This window comes from Polypterus senegalus, chromosome 15, assembly GCF_016835505.1.
Source record: "Polypterus senegalus isolate Bchr_013 chromosome 15, ASM1683550v1, whole genome shotgun sequence".
Classification (NCBI taxonomy): domain Eukaryota; kingdom Metazoa; phylum Chordata; class Cladistia; order Polypteriformes; family Polypteridae; genus Polypterus; species Polypterus senegalus.
The window spans coordinates 98,588,158-98,610,298 of record NC_053168.1 but is presented as its reverse complement, the minus strand read 5'-3'; the positions used below and the strand labels follow the sequence as shown (position 1 = coordinate 98,610,298).

General features: G+C 38.4%; 1 protein-coding gene across 1 annotated transcript in view; it reads left to right on the top strand.

Annotated features, from left to right (window-relative positions):
• The first annotated feature begins 10,763 nt into the window (after nt 1-10,763).
• The window catches only part of fkbp9 (FKBP prolyl isomerase 9), a 28,119-nt gene continuing 16,741 nt past the window's right edge, over nt 10,764-22,141 (top strand). Inside the window, exons 1-6 of the mRNA XM_039737238.1 lie at nt 10,764-11,040; nt 11,867-12,012; nt 19,218-19,407; nt 19,609-19,754; nt 20,985-21,174; nt 21,433-21,578. Of these exons, the coding sequence (XP_039593172.1) occupies nt 10,838-11,040; nt 11,867-12,012; nt 19,218-19,407; nt 19,609-19,754; nt 20,985-21,174; nt 21,433-21,578 (1,021 nt within the window). The 5' untranslated portion in view covers nt 10,764-10,837. The remainder of the gene's footprint in view (nt 11,041-11,866; nt 12,013-19,217; nt 19,408-19,608; nt 19,755-20,984; nt 21,175-21,432; nt 21,579-22,141) is intronic.

Genomic DNA, 22,141 nt, shown 5'->3' with positions numbered 1-22,141 from the left:
TATAGGGACTTAAGTACTGGTGTAACACGTTCACAGTGTTTCTGATTTTATGTAGGTTTTTGATGGACTCCAGACCCATGACGTCTGATGTTCCCTACAACACTTAGTCCAAGTGATCATATAGCCTATGGTAACAGTGGTAGCTGTCACTAGAATGTTAACTTGGTCTGAAATCCACTAACCTTTACTCTAGTCAAGTCTAACGTTTTTTTTGCTATAGACTGGATTTGCTGCATATTAAAAAATATATATACAATGTATATTTTTAATAAAGAAGTTGACTGACCTACACAAATGGACAAAGCTTTCTATTCAGATGAAAAGTATATATGTTTTTGATGCTCTCACAAGATGAGAATCTGGCACAGGCAGTTTGATTCCACAGATTGTAAAGTAGAATGACAAACATTCAGTCCTGACCACTGATTCTATGCATGATCCAAAGTGAGTAACTTTATCTGTCAGTGTTCACATTACAGAAATGTATAAGCAAGTATGGTGCTCGCTATACAGAAACAAAATATAAAATCCCAAGCTTACAAGTCAGGAGCCCATGACTACTTTGCTATATAACTTTGAGAGTCATATAATGTAACAGGATTTCAACTCTAGAGATACTTAAACACTTATATTGTACACTTGTCATTTTTTAGGTGTTTACAACAATATGTAAGATAAATAAAATTAAGCTGAATGGCAGCAATATAGGCACATCTATCTTATACCAAGATCAACTACCACTATCCTAGAAGCAGCAAGAATAAATCAGCCAACAACAAAGGATCAAAGGTTTTCTACAGGGTTTCTGATTCTTGTCGGCCCCATGGTAAAGCAGCTGGTGGTCGATCTCTACTATCACTAATTTATTCCAGCTCATCTCACCAATGTTCAATTAAGCTGATGAACAGCGAATGGACAGGCCACTGCAATAATATGAAATCAGTTATATTGCTGGAATCATTTCAGGAGTTTCCTAACATCAGAGGCGGAAGGAAGAAGGTTAGGCACAGGGCTAGCAACCCGGTCTTGTAAAACCCTATAGTCTCTACAGAAACAGTGAGTGATTGCCAACTAAAAGATCAGCGTAAGGGAAAAGGCAATGGACAAGATTCTTTACTTCATGACACTGATGAAAGCTGAAAGGAAGATAGTACCATGTGCTGGATTCTGTGTGCCAAAATTAAAACAAAGATCAGAACCTGGAATATATGGACACTATATCAGAGTGGAAAGATGGCACAAGTGCTGAGGGAATTTAAAGAATACCAACTAAGTGTCTTGGGAATCAGTGAAATGAGATGGAGTGGAAAGGGGAAGCTGTGTAGCAATGGTAAAACAGTTCTCTACTCAGGTCATGAAGAGAAATACACCTGAGGATTAGACATGCTACTAGACAAAGAGGCTACCACAGTGCTTATTGCTTGGAAGCCAGTCGATGGACACATTATTACAGCCCGCTTCTCATCAAGGAATGGGAAAATAGCCATTGTCCAAATGTGCCACCAACTGAAGAGGCAAATGATACTGAAAAAGATTAATTCTATGAGCAGCTGCAGGACATGTTCAACAATATTCCCAGACACAATGTGAAACTGTTAAAGGTAGACTTGAATGCACAAATTGACAAGAGTAGGCAAGGCATGGAGAATGTTGTTGGATTGGTGCAGAGGACCAATGACAATGGAGAACGCCTACTGCTTTTCTGCAGCATCAACAGCCTTACCATCGGTAACACTTACTTTTAGCACAAAGCAGACCTGGAGATTACCTGATGGCACCGCCAACAATGAAATTGACTATATTTTCATCAGCCAGTGTTGGAGATTGGCTCTAGATGATTTCAGAGCATGCAGAGGCCCAGATGGGGGCTCAGGCCACCACCTTCTATGAGCTGAAATGAAGCTGTGTTTCAATAAGATCACCAAACAGGAAAAGATCAAACTCTATGAAAATGATTGCTGAAGGACCCAGCCATGTCACAGCAATACCAGATAAAGCTATGGAACAGATTTCACCAATTACAGGAGGCAGGGACTGATTTGGAAGACTATTAGGACAACTTCATGGAGGCAGTGACAGAAAGTGCAGAAACAACAATTGGGAGAAGAAGAGGATCACAGAGAGAGCAGTGGAATCAGGAAACAACATGAAAGATTATCGATGAAAGGAAAATGGCAAAAAGCAACTGAGACAATGCAAGAACAGCAGAAGAGTAATCAAGACATATCAGAGAATATCAGAACTTGGATCTACATGTGAATGGAATTGTTGTGCAGATACGAAAGTCTGGCTAGATAAGAAAGGCCCTGAGGCAGAAAAAGCAGCTAGGTGCAATGATGCCAAGACCTTACACCATATTGTGTGGGAAATAACAGGATCAAAGAGTAACTCAAATGTGCCAGTGAAAGACAAGTCAGGAAAGATTCTGGTTACAGCAGAGGAGCAAGATCAGCTCTGGATGGAGCACTTCCAAGAAACACTGAATCAACCAACCCCAGCAGCATTGTATAGCCTCTATCAGTTACCTGCTCAGGCAGCCCTGGACGTGACTGAAGAACCGGTCACAGAGAAGGAGACAGCATTAGCAATCAAGGAGATGAAGAATAACAAAGCAGCAGGACTGGATGAAATCATGAAAGAGATGCTTCAATATGGTGGAAACAATCTATTAACCTAGCTTACAAAGCCGATTAATCGCTGTTGGCGAGAACAAAAGGTTCCACAAAACTGCCAAGACAGAGCAATAATGGAGTTACTGAAAAATGGGACACGTGTCCATCATGCCGCTGTCTATTCCTGGCAAGGTGTTCTGCACTGTGCCTCTGAATAGACTGCATACAGTTGTGGATGCAGTACTATGGGAAGAATAAGCTGGTTTCCATAGCAATCGCTCCTGCACAGAACACATGTTCATTCTCAGAAATATCATCGAACAGTGTGCTGAATTTTGTTGACTTCAAGAAGGAGTTTGAAAGTGTTCATAGAGAGTCCCTCTAGATCATTGCTTGGTCTTATGTCATTCCCCAGAGCTACGTCAACATCTTCAGAACTCTGTATGCAAACTCTCGCTGCTGTGTTAGGACAGAAACAGGAAGAGCAGACTTTTTCAACATCATCATTGGCATGTGACAAAAATGTATCCTGTCCCCTTTTCTCTTCTTATTAGTAGTTGATTTAGTTCTCAGGAAAACAACAAGTGCACCCAGCCAAGGTATACCATAGAAAGACCAAATAAGGCTGAAAGACTTTGCCGATGATATCATCATACTATAGAGGCTCACATTGGATCTAGAACAGAATGCTGAGAAAATTGAACTGAAAATCAGTGCAGAGAAAACAAAAACAATGAAGTTGGATAGTAGCAACAATCAAACCAGTGGCCGTCCAGGTTAGCCAGATAGAAGTCGAAACATTGGACCATTTCACCTATCTAGGCAGCACAGAGGGCAATGATGGTGACATTGAAGCTGATTTTAACTGTAGAATAGGCAAGGTAACAGCAGTTTTTTAAAGAATGCACTCCATCTGGTCTGCCACCACCATTTCCACTGACATAAAATTCCGGCTCTAACAGCATTGTTCTACTAACAGCCACCTATGCCAGTGAAACATGGACGAGTACAGTCAGAACTCATAAGAAGCTGAATGTGTTCAACCAGAGGTGCCTGAAGCAGATCGGGAAGATAAGCTGGTGAGACTACATTACAACAAAGAGGTCTGAAGAAGGGTGAAGGCAGGTCCATTGTTTGAAATTATTGTAGAACAGTGAATGAGGTTGCATCTCCCCAAATACCACCATTCAAAGATGGCCATGAAATGGATTCCACCTGAAGGGATGTGGAAATGAGGAACACGGAAGCTCACGTGATGCAGAACATTCCATGATGACCTGAAACAAATCAAGACACTGACAGGAGTAGTAGCTAGTCAGAAAAGATTGTGCCAATTTGCTGCCCAATGTGTCCAAAGGCACTTGAGGACCTAAGTAAGTACTAAGTAAGTACCTAGCCTTGTGGCAATTAACATTAGTCATGTAAAAAAGCTCATTTGTATAATGTTAACATGAACATGAGCCTGCTGTGACAATGCTCAGATATTCCCAGTCTTTCAAACATTAAATTCTGTCTATTAAGAAAACACACCCCCCACTTTCAATGGGCTACTGAAAGACTGCATTGGCACCTTGCAGGATGGATCTATGGATTAATGTGTTTTTTTAGTAATCCCCACTGCATGAATAAGCATGAAACAATTTCATTAAACAAGGCAATATCTTTAACTAGTCCTACACTATCCAGTATTTGAGTTCCTTAGCTCTCCACAATCAACACATCTTCTTGTTTTTCACTAGTAACAGTTCACATACAATTTTTCTAATGTTCTAAAAGGGCAATCTGTTACTAAATAGTACAAAATATTACAAAAAAGACAACAGATTATATTCCACAAACAAACATAGCATTGCACATATAAAATAATATATAGTGAATATAATGCCATCCATAAATCCATTATCCAACCCGCTATATCCTAACTACAGGGTCACGGTGGTCTGCTGGTTCCAATCCCAGCCAACACATGGCGCAAGGCAGGAAACAAACCCCAGGCAGGGTACCAGCCCACCGTAGGTTAATATAATGTTCAGAATAAAACTCATATAAATAATTTAAACAAACTACTGACTGACCACCAAGACTAATACTTACTATTACAGGTTGCATGGCTGGCAATGGGTTTTTTAAGGGCACATAGGACACTGGGGTAGAGTGAGCAAATGATGGGTAACTGATCCAAAACTTGTCCCACACTTGCCCCCACTGATAATTGGCAAGACATTCCAAGAGTAAGTGTGAGGAAACAATTGCAGGGGCCATAATCTTATATTTGTTTAATTGGTTCCTTGTAGGCACTAAGGTGTCACCCACTGCACTTGGGTCCCAGATTGCTGTTTGTCGTGTGGTGGATGTGGCAACGCACTGTCAGCACATGCTCCCAACCTCTCTCTTTCCCTCTCTCTCTCGTAAGTAGTTAATCTAAGGGCCTTAAATTGAAAGAGAACTTACTGGCAGAAAGTAAAGAGAATTCCACTCAAATCCACAGGTGGCAGCAAAGGGAGTAGATGGAACACTGTGTCACATTATGAAGAGCAGGTTGCATGGAATCTGCTAAGGCTTCCTAACACTTAGGGTCAATAGACAGAATTATGTCTGATCGTACCTGAGACATCTGTGGACAGATGGTCTAAAGACTTTCTGAGGGAGATCTCAACCCCAAAAGTAGTTTGACTTGGAAGTCACAAAGCATCTAAGTCCCAAAAGCATTCCCAAAAATGCCTACTAGAGGAATAATTCCTGTCAGCAATCCCAGCTCGATACAAAAAGGGATACATAGAATCTTTATTAGGTCTGCTGTTTGAATAAATGTAATCATGATAAATCAAATGATTTACATTTTTAATCAAACTTACATAACTGTATATTAATCACAATTTATCATATTTGCTTTAAGCATATTGATATTTTTATAAGTCAGAAATAGCTCAGTGAATAATTTGTAATAAGAAAGTCTTAATAATCACATGCCTATTCATGTTAAATTATTTCAGTTAGTTTAGTAACAGAAAAAATGCCCAACAACCACCAAACACCCCCAACATAATAAATATAATATAATATAATATAATATAATATAAAACCAATGCATATGGTTTGGACTGCTATGTTGCAAGACAACATACCAAAAGCACTAACAATTACACAAACAATTGAATATTAAAAAACAGAAACATAAAATCCTGATTCAGCTTTTGTGCACAATCAGCACTGTTAGAGCTCTGGTTGTGCTTAACTGCAGCTGTTACTTCAAGAGGAGAACTCATTAATTAGACTGAAAATGTGTATAGATTAGCCTTTTAAATAGCAAAGAATAGACTGAAAAAACTTCTAAATATGTATCTGAATGGGTTATTTATTGAGATGTTTTAAACTGCACATTGTCCTTGAGTGCATTATTTATGAGTTACAAAATATGTCTATCACAACCTTCAGCCCAAATGGATGGAAATATTAGCATGATTAAATTGCACTGATTAATGCCAGTTTTATTGGTTCCAGTATAATATAAGCTAATGTAGATTATAATGTAGGCTACAGTAGGTAACATACAAGTAATTAAATAGCATCAACATACCATGTTTTCATTGGGAAAGTGTGAGTGAGGTATAAAGAATGGATCAATTCCACTGTGTCATCTCCTGTTTAGCTGATTGCCCATGGTTAGCACCTGCACCACATAGTTTCAGGTCAGATATCCATCCATGGATGACAAAAAAGGCTCCATGACAAATGTATTCACCACTGGAGACAAGGCTGACCCACTGACATTTTGTCTAGCACTCAGACCTTTATCTCGGCATCACTTACTGTATGTTTCAAGGGCGAACTTGTCTTAGCAGATATCACTGCATGTAGTATCTTGTTCTGGACGTCCCACTATACAGTACTGTGCGATGTGACTTTTTTTACTGGCAATATGTGAATGCAGCATAATTGGAAGGATGACTCAGCATGCAAAGCTTGTCTGTCTGCAATGTTAGTACGTTATGAAAATGAAACTCATTCACTCCACTTGTATAACTGGTTTGATTTAAATTTTTCTCATGTTATTCTCTGCACTTTGAAAAGCTATTGTATACTGTATATGAAATGATGTGCACCAAAATATGATTCAAATTGTGTCCCTTACTGATTTAATAAGGTATGTTGTATTTTATACATGAGACAATCCAATATTACAAGGGACGAGTGGCGTCTCTACAGGTGTCTATGGATGAACACAGGAAGTGATCAAATGCTATTAATAGAGTTGGATTAATGTGCTGCTATTTCATAAAGTGTGAATCATGGTCAAATTGACTGGATTAAATTAATACATTTAGGGGTTGAATTAAAACATTTAATTGCAGAAATTTAAATGTGTTAATTGTACATGTTAATACAGATTAATCAGCAGCCCTAATCTTTATAAAATAAAAGATTTATTATCACAAAAATGCTCTTCCACACTAAGAAGCTCTAAAGAGTACAAAAGGCATAAGAGGGTTGCGAGGAGGCAATCCAAATCTTACAAAGTTACAGCGTGGAATCCAAAGAAAGGTCAAAAAACAGAGCAAAAGGTCAAAAATCCAGAAAATAGCAATAAGTATAAGCAAAGCAAAAAACACCACTAAACTCACCACTCCCTAGCGCATCTGAAATGACCTGTCAGGAACTGTGGAAGACCCTCTGGATTTAAAGTGCGGAGAGCAGTTTCTAGTGATTGCCAGTTAGTCCTTCCTCTTAAAGGACCACCCACAAAACACATGGAATATAAGATAGACATAGAAAACATAACAGGCAATAAACAAAAGGAACATTAACATACCTCAACAACTCGAAATTAAACAAAAAAGATATAAAACAAGAGTCTGAACCCCAGCCAGGAGAGAAACCCTAAGATGTAAAAGGAAGCAAGTCAGAGAGTGGTTTAAAGGTCACCACCTAACTGTAAACTGCTGGAATATAGGTCAAGTCTTACTCTTGAAAACTGAGCCCTTTTCCAGACTCCGATCTTGATTTCAGGTTCACTTTCAAAGTCAGTAATGTCCTCTGGAAAATCTGCAATTGTTCTCATGGAACGCCCTCTACTTGCCCCATTCCATTTTTAAAAGATCATACAACCTTCAGGTAACATTTCTAACTTAATCTAAAACAGGTATCCTGGACTCGACTGCTACCACCAATGGGATTAGAGGGCACCCTACTTGCTGTGTTCCTATTTTATGCCCCTAGAGTAACTACTCCTGGCCATTCTCCATAAAGAAATCTTCTACTACATCTTGGCGGCATTCCATTTATCATCTTTCTTTTTATACTGTTGCCTAAGCTTATGTTGTATTGTTAGGACCTGCTTCTGACATGTAGTGCCCCATTTTGAATGCTATGCACATCCCTTGTTGGCATCACTAAACTCATGTTGTGCAAAGAAGGCATCACTAGCATTATTCCAAGCTAAAAATGACCATTTTTGTACTTTTTAACTTTTGAAGATGTGTTGCCATACCTCATATGACGAAAAACTATTGATTGTGCATTCTGAAGTGCCCCTTTTGGTAAAGTTTTTCTTTCTTAGCAATTATTTGACTGACTACACCTGTTCTACATATATTACTGTATCTACATAATTCTTAGCATCCAATGCCAGCCTCTTTCATCAACAGTTTCTGTTTTTGACCACAGCACCACTTTTGTTTGGAGTTTTTTTTACTTGACTTTGATTGAACTTGAGACACTGTTGATTGTGAAAACCAGAAAACCTGTCCTGAAAAACTCATGCCAACACATCTAGTGCCTCCTACCTACACTAAACGCCATCTAAATAGCCATCATGTTCGTTCTCATACTGAATTTCACATAGAAACAGCACCCTACATACCTTCTTTAAAAAACACTGTTTTCAGAAATGATGCTGTAATAAATTTAGCAGTCAAGTATATGGGAACAACATGTGCTCAGTAACTGTGATGATGGAGTGCCTTCTGTATGTAAGATTTCTTTTCAACCATTATTACAAGTATTAGTTTTGTTTGTCTGAGACCTGGCATTTTGAATATTGAGGGGTTTTCAAGTCATAACATAACATTCTCAAGTGTTTTCAATACAAGTGAGAGTTGAGGAGGGACTGGAGTCTATTCCAGCAGCAATGTTAATGTTAATAAAAATTTAATTTTGACACTAGAACAACACAGGTGAATGAAGAAAAAGTTAATTGTATATTATGACCTTTGGTCTTCCTAAATGCATTTCATTTTTGTGGTCTTTGGAGGAATCATTCAATTAAATACTACTTCTCTATGAAAACAAGCTGGCAATGCTTACATACTGTAGTAGTGTAAATACAGTATGAAACATTAATGGAAAAGTCAGAATTAGTGTGCAAGCTGCCCTAATGAAGGGTCTTCATAAGAAATGTAATGATTTACTGAATGAGGTGTAAGTACATAATAAACAAGAACAGTGGCATCAGCTATTTAAAATATAATAGTTTAACTGTTTAAAGTCTAATATTCTTAATTATAATAGAAATTTGTCATTTTTCATCTTCTAATGGCCTGAAGGTCCATAGAGGGCTAGATCCTAGTAAATAATCAAAAATAGCATAATATTTGTAATTACTGACCTTGAAATAGTCTAAAATGATATCCCAACATGCCTATTTTTAAAATTTCTCATTATTAATCTTCTTTGAGTGGCTCTTAGATGGCTATGAGTACTGTAAAGAATAAAATTTTAAAAATATATTTGTGATCATTAACCTCAAAATAGTGTAAAATGGTATTCCACATGCCTATATTACTGATTCCCATATTTTCAAAGGAGTAACTTTAATCCTGTGTATACCATCATGGGTTGAACCCCTAGGGTCTGAGGATGCAACATGCACAACATCAAGTTCTTCTGATCATTTTTCCCCCAGACACATATTGATGTACTCTTTACCATAAGGGTGTTATTTCCTGTGCAAAATATAGCCCAAAAATGCCTAAAAATGACGATTTATTGTATCTAGAGGACCAAAAAGCTCAATGTCCTGTATTACTACACATCAAAATGAGTCAAATTGTATATCATATATGGGGGGTTTCTCATACCGGAGAGCAATTCTTATGAACATAAATATATGTTTTTAGCATCTTAATACAGTAAAGCCTCCAATAATCAATTAATATAAAGCTCATGACTAGTCTCAGATACTGTATATGAATATTTCTGTGTTTATGTTGCATTTTTCCTATGTATAATAATGTTTACATTTTTAATAAAGTACATTTTTCCTCCAAAAAAATTTTTTTTTTGGAGAAACCTAGCCTGCTTTTAAAATCGAATTGATTTGCTACATTCTTAACAGCAGATGGCAAGAGTAAGTTAAATTACAGTATTGGCATTTGGGAGCTACGAGTCAAATCAGAAAATGCTTGCGAAAGGGCATTTGGAATACTGCTACCCTTCTTCCTTACAAATAGTTGTCACCCAAATTGACTTTTTGATTGGCTGAAGTTTGGACTGTTTATGTAATGACTGAAAACTTAAGTTTACATGACGCACTAAGTTATTATTCCCTCAATGTATTATTTAACATATTTATTTCAAGGAAAACACTTTTATATAATTGTCTCCCTTTCATTACTTTTGGAGAAGCACTTATCAATAATTGTACACTTTTTGATTCTGGAGCATGGCAGTGAAGCTCAGTACTTCTGTAGATATAAAAAGTAAACTGAGAAATAAGGAAAACTGAAGATGTTAATACATCATTCTGATTTACCTTTTATTTTGCTCCTTTAATACATTTCGGTTATTAATCTGACTTCTCTGATTAAGTTGAGTTAATTTTATTATTGTTATAATGTTACTTTCATTTGCTATTGCTATTTTTATTCGTTTATTAATCATTCGGACGGGTACATTTAATTCTAAAATTTACAAATGGACTTTTTTATCGTTTTTTTTCGGTCGTTGCCTTCTTACATTGGTTCATTACGCAGCGCGCACACGCACGCACATACCGGAGCTGAGGCTGGGCTGGGCGGCGGGTGTGCCACGTTGAATGCGCATCCTTTGATGTTTTGTGGGTCCCGGTGGCTTCCCCGCCCCCACGCCTCAAGCTGTTCCCTGTTGTAGAGGGCCTGGGCTCCACGTGTCCACATCCCTAGTAAAGAGGGCCGGCCGGTGGGCGGGTTGAAGAAGGACAGGCAAGCTCAGGAACAACGGGACGTAGAATCTGGAGGCGAAGAGAAGTGATGGCGCACAGACTGTGCACAATGCTGCTGCAGGCGCTGCTGGTCACCGTCGTATCGTGTAATGCGCCACCAGTCCCGTTAGAAGACATCGTGATCGAGAAGACCTTCACTCCTCCCTCGTGTGACAGGGCGGTAAGATCCGGAGACTTTGTCAGGTACCATTACCTGGGATCATTCCCGGACGGAAAGAAGTTCGATTCCAGGTAAGACGGTCCCGAACTCCCTAGGATCGGATCGAGGTGAATTGAAGTCGCATGAAGTTTGGTTAAATAGGCAGGGGTGATCTGGGATTAGCAGTTTGGTTCGGCCGCGTCGTGATGCCGTAGTCCGGCTCTCCACAGCCCGGGGCTACAAATTCTCTTTTCTTTTCTTCCCACCCCTTCCTTGCATGCAAAGTGCCTGAAAGCATTTGAGAGAATATACGTTTATGATAAGTAACAGTTTCCGCGTCTGAAGACGGTGCAGAAGCTTCCGATGGGCGGCGCTGTACCAGTTTAAGCGGGCAAGGGGCATTCGCTAATAACAGCGAAAGTTAGTGTCTGCAGCACAGATTGGTTTAGTTCTGTGATTGCGCCTTTCCAGGCATGCCGGCGTTACTACAGTCCTTTGGATGCAGGGGGCGCTGTGTTGGCTTCAGGCCTATCATGCCCTCAGTTCAGTCATGACGGTTCAGACATACTGTATTTATTTGTGGAATTCTGTGTTTTCGCGTGGCATGTTGCAGACTGCTTTCATGGTAAGAAGAGGTGTGGTTCAGTGACGACCACTTATAACTCGCACATGTTATTCACAGATTTTAAGTATTCTCTCCTGCTGAACGTTCATTGAAAAGGAGGAACCATGGTGCTACATTTACAGTATGAACAGCACAGAATGTGCTGGCAGGTTTTAATAAATTAATCTAAATTCCTAGGTGCTGGTATCCTCATTGAGCAGCAAAGTGTGCATTTGCATTGTGGCTTGCAGACCACATGCTCTGTTATTTTCTTTGCATTTATTAATATGTGTATTTTTCTGCCTTCTGCACAGCTATGACAGGGGCTCCACATACAATGTGTTTGTTGGTAAGAAGCAGCTCATTGAAGGCATGGACAAGGCTCTGCTGGACATGTGTGTCAATGAGAGACGTCTTGTGAAAATTCCTCCCAAGTTGGCATATGGTGAAGAAGGATATGGTGAGTCTGAAACTCTCTACACGAAATGCTGATGATGCTGACTGTATTCATAATGTGGAGGAGTTGTATGGGATAAACTGCCCTAGTGATGGGCTCTGTCTAGGATGAAAGGCATTTGGCCTCTGGATATCATGTCCTTCCTGGGTGCAGAGACTCTCATCACTTGAGGTCATTTCCATTATTTATTTTCCTCTTAGATGTCAACTGGCCATAGTTCAGCAATCAATTAATGGACAGATAGTGCTGGGCTTCATTTATATTAATCAGTTTCAAACTACTTTGTGTCATTATGTACTCCTTATGTAATTAGTAAAGTGAACTTGACTCCTGGAGAAGCCAGTAAAAAAGGAGCTTTGAGATCAGCATTCGCAGACACAACACTCAGTGAGCACTTTGGTGGCATCTCCAAGCTACTTTTGCCCCTTTTCTCATCTGTCTCTGCCTCAGAAGCAACTTGTATGCTCACTATCCGCCAGCCCTGTGATGCTGGCTGGTGACCATACATAGGGTAGATGGACTCTAGCAGCCAGGAGACACATCTGAAATGCACTAACATGGTGATTGCGGAGCTGCTTTTATATCAGCTTCTCCAGGTAGACCTGTCTTCCTCAGAAAAGTTTCAACCACCTGCAGAGCCTGTGCAGGAAAAAGTCTGCATTTAAGCTCGTCCTCAATTACTTGCCTGCTGTCGTTTCATAAGTCAGTTTGGTCCAGTCCATCTCCTCTATTTTGTTTTTTTCAAGTGTATGACTTATGAAGGGGTATTTCATTAAAGAAATAGGAACATTTTCTTTGATTACTGAAGTTCTAAGTGCAGTTGCCATCTTCATAAAGTCACGTTTGCTCGTCTGTAGTTACATTAATGGCAGGTGTGAACTGTGAACCTTTGATGTGAACTTGAAATGGTGTGCTGACGATTGTCCAGTCACATTAGATTAAAAAAACTAAATTAATACTAATTCACTGCCTATAAATGTGGGAGCAACAAATTAAAGGGCAGCCTCAGGTCACCTACTGGCCAAAAGATCAAGTACTTAATTTGGCCGGAACCCTTCACTCAGGAAATATAGGTATTCACACAGAAATTAAACAAATACAAGTCAGAACCAGTTTTTAATGGATGTTGACATGTTCTGTGTGGACACCAGTGCCAAACACCCAACACAAGCAGGCTCTGGACACAATTTAAACACACAAAAAATATTTTATTATGGGAAACTCTTCCCCTGGTGTTTCCCACCACAGCCACAAGTACAAGCAATAAAGCACAATACAGTAAATCAACTCTTTGTGTTCTCTCTCTCTCTTTCTGTCTTGGTCACTGCCTCCTCCACTCCTCCTTGCAAGCATTGTCCACCTTCCTCCTGACTCTGCCTCGTCCCGGTGAGGCAGGCAGCTCCTATTATTTCCCACCTGGGAGTACTTCCGATCTTGGCACGTGGTCCAAAAGTATTTTTGTGTGGGGTTGGAGCCCCATGAAGTATCACTCCCCTGTCCCTGCAGCACCCACTGGGGACACCCATGAAACCCAACAGGGTTATGCAGAAGAACTCCATGTCCCATGATCCTCTGTGGAAATCTGAGGCACCGCTGCAACCCAGGGAGGCTGCCATTTAGAGCTCTGGGGGAGGTAATGCCCTTTGCACATTCTCTCCCCTGGTCCTTCCATCCCGAGGACGTCCCGGCTATGTAAGGACGTGGGCTATCCCTCACAGCTGACACCGGGCAAGTTGTGCAAATTAACAAATTTATTTCATGATTATTTTACATTCGCTAATTAAGCTCGCATTACAAACTGCCACTGGTAGATATTGTTCATAATCGACAAATGCTAAGCATGCAATTTTAGCTTCTCCAAAATAAATTTAACAAAATCACTTATTGTGAAACATAACCAATAATATTCAGTGGAACATCCACTCAGATACTAGTGCGTTTGAGAGCATTGAATAGCAGGGGTCACTAAATAGTGGTGTCATTCTATTTTAGGATATTTTTGATGTCAAACAGGTTCTCTGTTGCATACTAACCACTAGCCCCACATCCTATATGTGCAGCTGGTTGCCTAAAGTTTAACTAGAAAAGTATTATTGTAGGCGAGTTTACAAGATTACTTTAAACCTAAATTCATTAAATTCATTATTTAAATTCATTCATTCATTTAAATTCATTTAATTCATTATTTAAATTCATTCATTCATTTAATTTAATTTCATTTAATTCATTTAAATTATTCATTCATTTAAATTAATTATTTCAGTTATTGGAATTAAATATGAATTTGTAATGGAATGACATATCATGCTAGTCTCCATGACTTAAAGCTGATACCATACATTCCTTCATTTATTTCCTGATCAGAGATTTAGAGTTAATCCCAGCAAGGCAGGAGGCAACCTTGGGTGAGATGCCAGGTCTACTGCAACATGCAACATACTGCCAGGTCTACTGCAACTCACATTACCTCTCTCACAACAATATAGTTTCACAAGATACTCCACCTTTCCAAAAGAGTAGTTTATTAAAACACTATTATAGTTGATTTGCCTGCCGATATCAAGAGTAGATTACATTAAATAATCAACTTAAATCAAGATACTTTCCAGCAAATAATGTCAAATATTTAACAGTGCTTTTGCTATATATTTACTACAAATTATGAAAAGTTTTGGTAAGTGATATCATATGTTCAAACAGAGAAAAATACAGATTTGCAGCTTGTTTTAAGCCCATCTTTCAGACATGTTACTCAGAAAATTCTCAGGTACAATTTGGATTCTCAGGTTCTGTGATGCAACAGCTTCATAGCTGTGTCTCTTATTATTATTTCACTCACATTGAGTATCAGTGGGTGTATGCGAGGATGTAAGTGACACTTTGCGTGATTTATCTGAAGATTCTGCTGCTGTGTATTCGCCAACAGTGGGAATTTACACTTTCATTTCACATTTTTCATCCATCCATCCATCCATTTCTAAACTTGCTATATCTTGAGCAGGATTGCGGGGAAGCTGTTGCCATTCCAAACATGCATATGGCACAAGAAAGGAACAATCCGTAGGGTCAATTTAGATTTTTCCAATCAACCTGGCCTGTGTGTTTTTAAACTGTGGGAGGAAATCGGAACACCTGGATGTGAATCCCGGCCTCTTTCTTGCGAGGCAGAAGCTCTATCACTGTGCCACCATATATTACTTCTTAACCTTTTTCACACATGTACTCAACTAAAGTATTTACTGGTATAGCTTACATACATTGAAGGGGTTAGTTATCCATCTTAACATATTGTACGTTTATTTGTAGTTAAATTAGTGTTCATTTTCAGTACAATTTACAAAGTAGGTGTCAGTGAATTTGTATCAGTATAGCAACTATATATTACTGAAGGTTTTAGTTGTACAGAGTCTTCAGTGGCTACCTAACATGAATCTGTTTTATTCAGCTTAGTATTGCGGAAAAGTGTAGATCATACTGGCAACACTGAGTAGGAGTGACCTGTGAATGGGGCCAGCTTTTATTCCGTGGCACACTTAGCATCAGCACTCTCACTCACATCGTACTCTTATAACATTGTTACTTCTACTGATTCCCATGTCCAGAATCCTTGGTATGAATCCCAGCTTAGACACTGTTTATGGTTCTTCCAGTGATTTTTCATTCAGAGCATTCATTTATTGGCATCATGCTGCCGTGAAGCCAGTCAAATAATGCCAATGTGATTGGCTCCAACAGACTCTCGTTACCCAGAGTTAGGATATAGCGGGTTAGAAAATGACTGCCTGACAGTGATCTGAGCTGATGTATGGCAATCAGAATAAGAAGACAACTGCAGCATTATAGGGATACAAAGGTACAGGTAGTGAGTGAGGAGAAGAGTGAGTGTAGGGAAAATTGAAATTGGAATCATTAGAAACATTGGTGGTAATGGTGTAAGACACACCAGATTAAAATATAAATAATCCATCTTTCCAAGGTAGAGGCTATTTCACAGATGCCTAACGAAGTCTTTTTAGGATGAAAAAATCTACTTAGTAGTAAAAAGTGTGGCTTCTCTGTTCTAACCAATTTATTTACTAGAAACCAGTAGTTGTTATTAATGAAAGTGGATATTTAATTCTATGGGTTGTTAGTGCTTTCATTCCAAACATCAAATCTTTCTAAGTTTTATTTATTTATTTCTTTCTTTCATTCCCAAGAACATCATCCAAATGTAAAAACAAATTAGTGATTCTTCACTGCTTTCATCATTCTGCACATATTACAACAGTGTGGCTTCATACTGTGGCTTCATAGTAAATGAGTCTGGGTGCTAAACTGGTCTACCTGTAGTCCAAAACTGTCACCAATTGAAAATATTTGGGTTATTTTGAAATGAAAAATACAACAAAAGATCTTTCAAACTATTGAGCTGCTGAAATCCTGTTTCAGGTAAAACTGAGCAAAACTACAGTGGCTGGTCTTCTCAGTTTCCAGACATTTATAGTGTTGTAGAGGTGGTGCAGCACAGTGGTCAACATGCCCAATCCCAACTTTTTTGAAATGTGTTGCAGGTGTCAAATTAAAAATAAGCATGTAGTCTCAAAAAACAGTAACATTTCTCAGTTTCAACATTTGATATGTTTTCTTTGTACTATTTTCTATAAAAAAGCAATTTCCCTTTGGGGATTAATAAAGTGTATCAAAATCAAAAATGTAGGGTTTTCATGATTTGCAAATCGTCACATTCTGTTTTTATTTATATTTTGCACAGAATCCTGACATTTTAGGTATTAGGATTGTAGAAGGAGATACAACATATATTTCATTAGAGGTCATCCACCTAAAGCTAAGCATGTTAGGGCCCAGCCAGTACTTGGATGTGAAACCAACCAGAACAAATCTTGAGTTGCTGCAGGAAGAGGTGTTAGGGAGGCCAGCAGAGAGCACTTAGCCAGTGGTCTGAATGTGGATCCCAATGCAGAGATGGGGAAACTGTGCTGTAACAATGGTGCCATCCTTTGGATGAAACGTAAAACTGAGGTCCTGACTCTCTGTGGTCGCTAAAGATCCCTGAACATCTTTTGTAAAAAGTACCCCGAAGTCCTGGCTAAATTGTCCACCATGGCCTGGTCATTCTTGCCCCCTAATCATCCCCTGTCTCTGAATGGCTATCTATCTCTCACCCCTTCACTACCTAATAGTTAGTGTATGGTGAGTCTACTGGTGCAAAATGGCTGCCGTTGCATCATCTAGGTGGATATTGCGCATTGGTGGTGGTTGAAGTGGCTCCCCACTCACTGTGTAAAGCACTTTGAGTAGCAAGAAAAAGCACTATATAAATGTAATAATTTTTTATTATTATTTTTTATTTGTTTCAATACCTTGAGAGAACAGGTGAAGCAGAATGTCTCAAAGGATTTTAGAAGACAGCAAAAATGTGAACAGAGAGCTGAGGAAGGATGCCTTTTATAGCTTTTTGGGCAGTAACTGAATCATTTTAATCAATGCAACACAAGCATCAGTCATTCTAAACGTTCTTGCAAAAAGTCTGTTTTCTCCTAAATATGATTTGTGGGAGGTGATTCACGGGCCTGTTTCTATTAGCATTTAACATTCTCTCACAACACTGTTATATTTAGTACTCGTATTAAATAACATCTTTATGTAACCCTGATTATATGGCAAATTATGTGTACTTCAGGAGTGTCCAGTGAAAATGAAGGACAGTTCCACTTAAACTGTTGCTTTAGATTCCTCATTGACACTTCTTTAAACAGCCTTTGCCTCACAGATGCAGGAAACTGGGTTTGGATACCAGCCTGGCCGCTGTCTATAGAGATCCTGCACATTCTCCCATGTCTGTGCGACTTTTTCTTTGGGTACTCAAGTTTTCCTGGCACATCTAAAAACTCAGATAGATATTGGAATGTGCAAACTCCATACAGACAGTAGCACTGGCCAGTTTGTGCTCCATATTTTACCTTTTTAATCTGAATTATCATCTAGCTACAGTATGTAAAGTATCCTATGATGGATGCTTTATAAAATAGTAAAATATAGTAACTGCTTGTGATACGACTAGGAGAGAAGACATTTTTGGAATTTAGTACTGGCCTCCTCTAATCATCTGATATAACTTTGAAGAGCACTTTTCATGGTGGGGGTTGTCCACCTTTAGGCACATACTGTATGTCTACTAAGTTCAACATTTATCCATTAATTTCTATTTCTGTTTAATGCTTATGTTCTTTTTTTCATTGGACCAAGAAAAGTATTCTCCTGTTTTACTTTATTATATATTATAGGGCATGTAAATGAGGATATTTTTCTCAATTTCACGAGAAATTAGCTCTCAACAGCTGTAAACATTTCTAAATTGTTATATAAATAATGTTTCACCTTACAATGTCTCATTGGATTGCTTGCCAAAAAACAGAATAATCAGAAACTGTAAAAAGCGTTTTCTAGTGTATTTCCTCTTTATTACAAGTACACTATTATGCTCCCATTTAGTTTAAATTTTCTAAACATTTTTCTGCATGACCCTGACCTTGTCACTTTCCTAATTCCTGTTCACATGTACATTCTTTGTTACTCAAGAGTGAAAGCTGTGCTACATTATATGTTGTTGGTTTATAACTTCTGAATGATTTAGTGAATCATAAAATGGCATTTTATCAAAAAATGTTCCATGAATCTTGGGCATAACTGCTTTTTTCTGTTCTAATCATCTTATTAATTGGTAGTGTAATTATTTCTTTGTTCCTTGGGAGATTTCATGTATTACACAATGCATATTTGTTCATTATAAAGTGAAATGAATTATTTAAAAAAAAAAAACATTAAAAACAGATATTTATCATTCATTACTCGTAAAATTACACTCCAGCTGGAATTATTTTAAGATCTGCCATAGCATAATGAAAGAAACTCCTGCTTGACCATATAAACCATATAACAGTTTTGCATTACATTAAGTAAATGAAATGACCCAGGAAATTATTACAAAAGAAGAATTAACTGTTTTGAGTGATGAAATTATTGTCCTCATTCTTTATGGTAGATTGAATGCCTCATACATTGTCTTGGGTGCTTGGTCTGAAAGAGTTAACGGCTATTGTTCCCATAACTACAAGATATCAACTCTGAGCTCTGAGCCTGGTATATTGACTTGTTTTGTTTTCCAACACCCCTTGAGTGAATTCATCTATTGGTATTTGCTACAGGTGATGTGATCCCACCAAATTCTATTCTACATTTTGATGTTCTCCTCCTTGACATTTGGAACCCAGAAGACAAAGTACAAATCAAGACATACTACCTGCCCGAGGGTTGTACTCGCACAGTCCAGGTCTCTGACTTTGTCCGTTACCATTACAATGGTACCCTGCTGGATGGCACTCTCTTTGACTCCAGGTATGAGCTATGTCTTACTCATGTTTGCATGTGACTCTATGCCTACATGGCCTTTAGAGGTCTGAATTGTATGATGCATCTGTAGTACTTCCATCAGCTCTGTTTAGCATGTAATTAGAGAATTTGAATTATTTTACAGACTGTTTAGCCCATTCTCCATTACTTTTTCTAATAAATTTTATACTTCATTTTTACTTGTAGCCATAATCGCATGCGCACCTATGACACATATGTGGGAATTGGCTGGCTGATCGCAGGCATGGACCAGGGGCTGCTGGGAATGTGCGTGGGAGAGAAACGTATCATCACAATGCCACCTTCACTGGGATATGGGGAGAATGGAGATGGTAAGAATGATCTTGGTGCCACTCTCAGTTACTAATGTAATGCTTTAGTCTCATATGGCCCTGAAGCTCCAGAGTGTGCTGAAAACAGAGCTGAGTGATGAATTCTAAGCAAAGCCTTTGCATAACCATAAAATGAACATAACAATAAAAATAGACCATTTTCGAATATTCAAATAATACACATTATTTTGCTAAGTGCAAGCCAATGATGCTGCTATTTTCCTGAAATCTCATAATGATTTTGCTTTGTGGTTTTTTGCACTTTTGTTGCCACTTGAGCAGTTGTCTGTTTTCTGTATATCTCTGTAGGGATGTAGTTTAAAGCTGAAATGCACTTTTCATTGTGCTAAAGTAGTAGTCCTTGACTAAACATTCTTTCCTCTCCTTATCTCCTTCCATCAATGGTTTTCAATTTTAGTCGAGGGGATCCCAGTGGCTACAGGTGTTTGTTCCAACCATTTTCATAATCAGTGAGTAATTTTACCTGTTATTGAGCTTGTAGTTTAATTAGCTGTTCTTTCTTTTCTTCTGATATCTGCATATAGGAAAGAGTGTATTTTTGTCATAGCTTTAAGTTTTTTACACTATTTTGTCATTAATTAATTCACTTTTTTCTGTGGCATATGACAATTAACAATGGACATAGTCGACACCAGTGTAAATGGCAGAGAATGATGAAAGGCTTGATATTAGAAATTGCTAAATTTTATTGGAATGTTGCAGGTATACTGTATATGCATTACATGGAGATAAAATCATTTTTAATTTAATTTTGGTTTTATAAATTTTTATCATCCATGATTATGATTTTCAGTCTGCTTTTCCAGATGTTCTGGTTATTTAACCACAGCCTTTCAGTGTTCAGAGTCATTTGCTCCTGTGTCTATCCACTCGTCATTAATTGTCATTATTAGGATTCAATTAAGGAAACAAAATCCAGAGAAAAAAGGAATGCATAAAAAATGACAAAAGAGAGTTAAGATCTTAAATCCAAGGCAAAAGTATATATTTATTTTGTATGAGTGTAAATGTCTCACACAAATGCTCTTTTCAAAGTATAAACAGCAAAAGAAGGAAAAAAAAGACCAGCTAATTAAACAATGAGATCAGTTATAGGGAAAATGACTCTTTGATTGTGGATCTGGTTAAAAGAAAAACGTTCAGCATCAGAGTTCTCCAGGACAAGATTTGGAAACCACTGCCTTACATTGTCTTTCCCTCTATCCTTAGGCAGCGATATTCCTGGGCAAGCCTCTTTGGTTTTTGATGTACATTTAATCGACTTTCATAATCCCAAAGACAGTATTGCTGTGGAAATGGTCTATGTCCCTGAATCCTGTAAACGGAAGAGCAAGGCTGGAGATTTTGTGCGTTACCACTACAATGGGACATTACAGGATGGAACTTTTTTTGATTCCAGGTAAAGACCTTGGGTTCACAGTGTATTCAAGGCATTGCTACAGAAGTGAGATGATCCCTTGCAGGTGGGAGGAATGTTGTCTTTGCTTAGCTTATCCTCAGATGGGCTGCTTCTTTATCTGCTTGGGTTGAGTCATCCTGCTGCATAAAGCACCATGATGAGTTCCTTGGTAAACTGCCTTTCTGCAGATAAGCCGTGGAGCATAATTTGCTGTTCAGCCGCTTTGTTATCCAAATGTAAAATTGCCTTTCATCTTAGCCACTCAAGGAACCGCACCTATGACACATATATTGGAAAGGGATATGTTATCGCTGGGATGGATGAAGGCCTGCTGGGTGTCTGCATAGGTGAACGGAGAAAGATTACTATCCCACCACACCTTGCATATGGAGAAGAGGGCACAGGTAAGGAAGAAAGCAAAATCATTCGTTCACTGAAAAGTCTTTTGTTTAATAATAATATAATGCATATCCTATTTAAGAAAATCTCCAAAAAATGTGTACATAAATATAAATGTATGATAAAAGGAAAAATCATTATTACTGTGTGCCAGAGTTTAAAAATTCACAAGAATGAAAGATATGAACAAGTCTAGGCAGGATTTTCCTGAAGCAGGGTGCCACTGCTGAGGCAGCACAACTGCCCGAGGAACACTTGCAGGAATTTGAAGAATGCCTCTTTTTGTTGACTTCAGGATTCTCACAGGTCACGGGCCAAGGAGCCATGTCATTCAGGGCCATAGGTGAACAACACTGTGGTTTGATTTTTGAACAACATTGAAACGGTTAAGGTGTAATGTGCCTTAGGCAGAAATGGACCATAGATGTGTATGACCTGAGACCAGATTTCAACAATAACGTTGCAGTAAGCTTGTTTGAGACCGATGAAATGGACTACAACCTTTTAATTTAACGTTAAGCATTCTAAAACAGTTAAACTGTGGATGGATGGGACTGATTTAACAGTG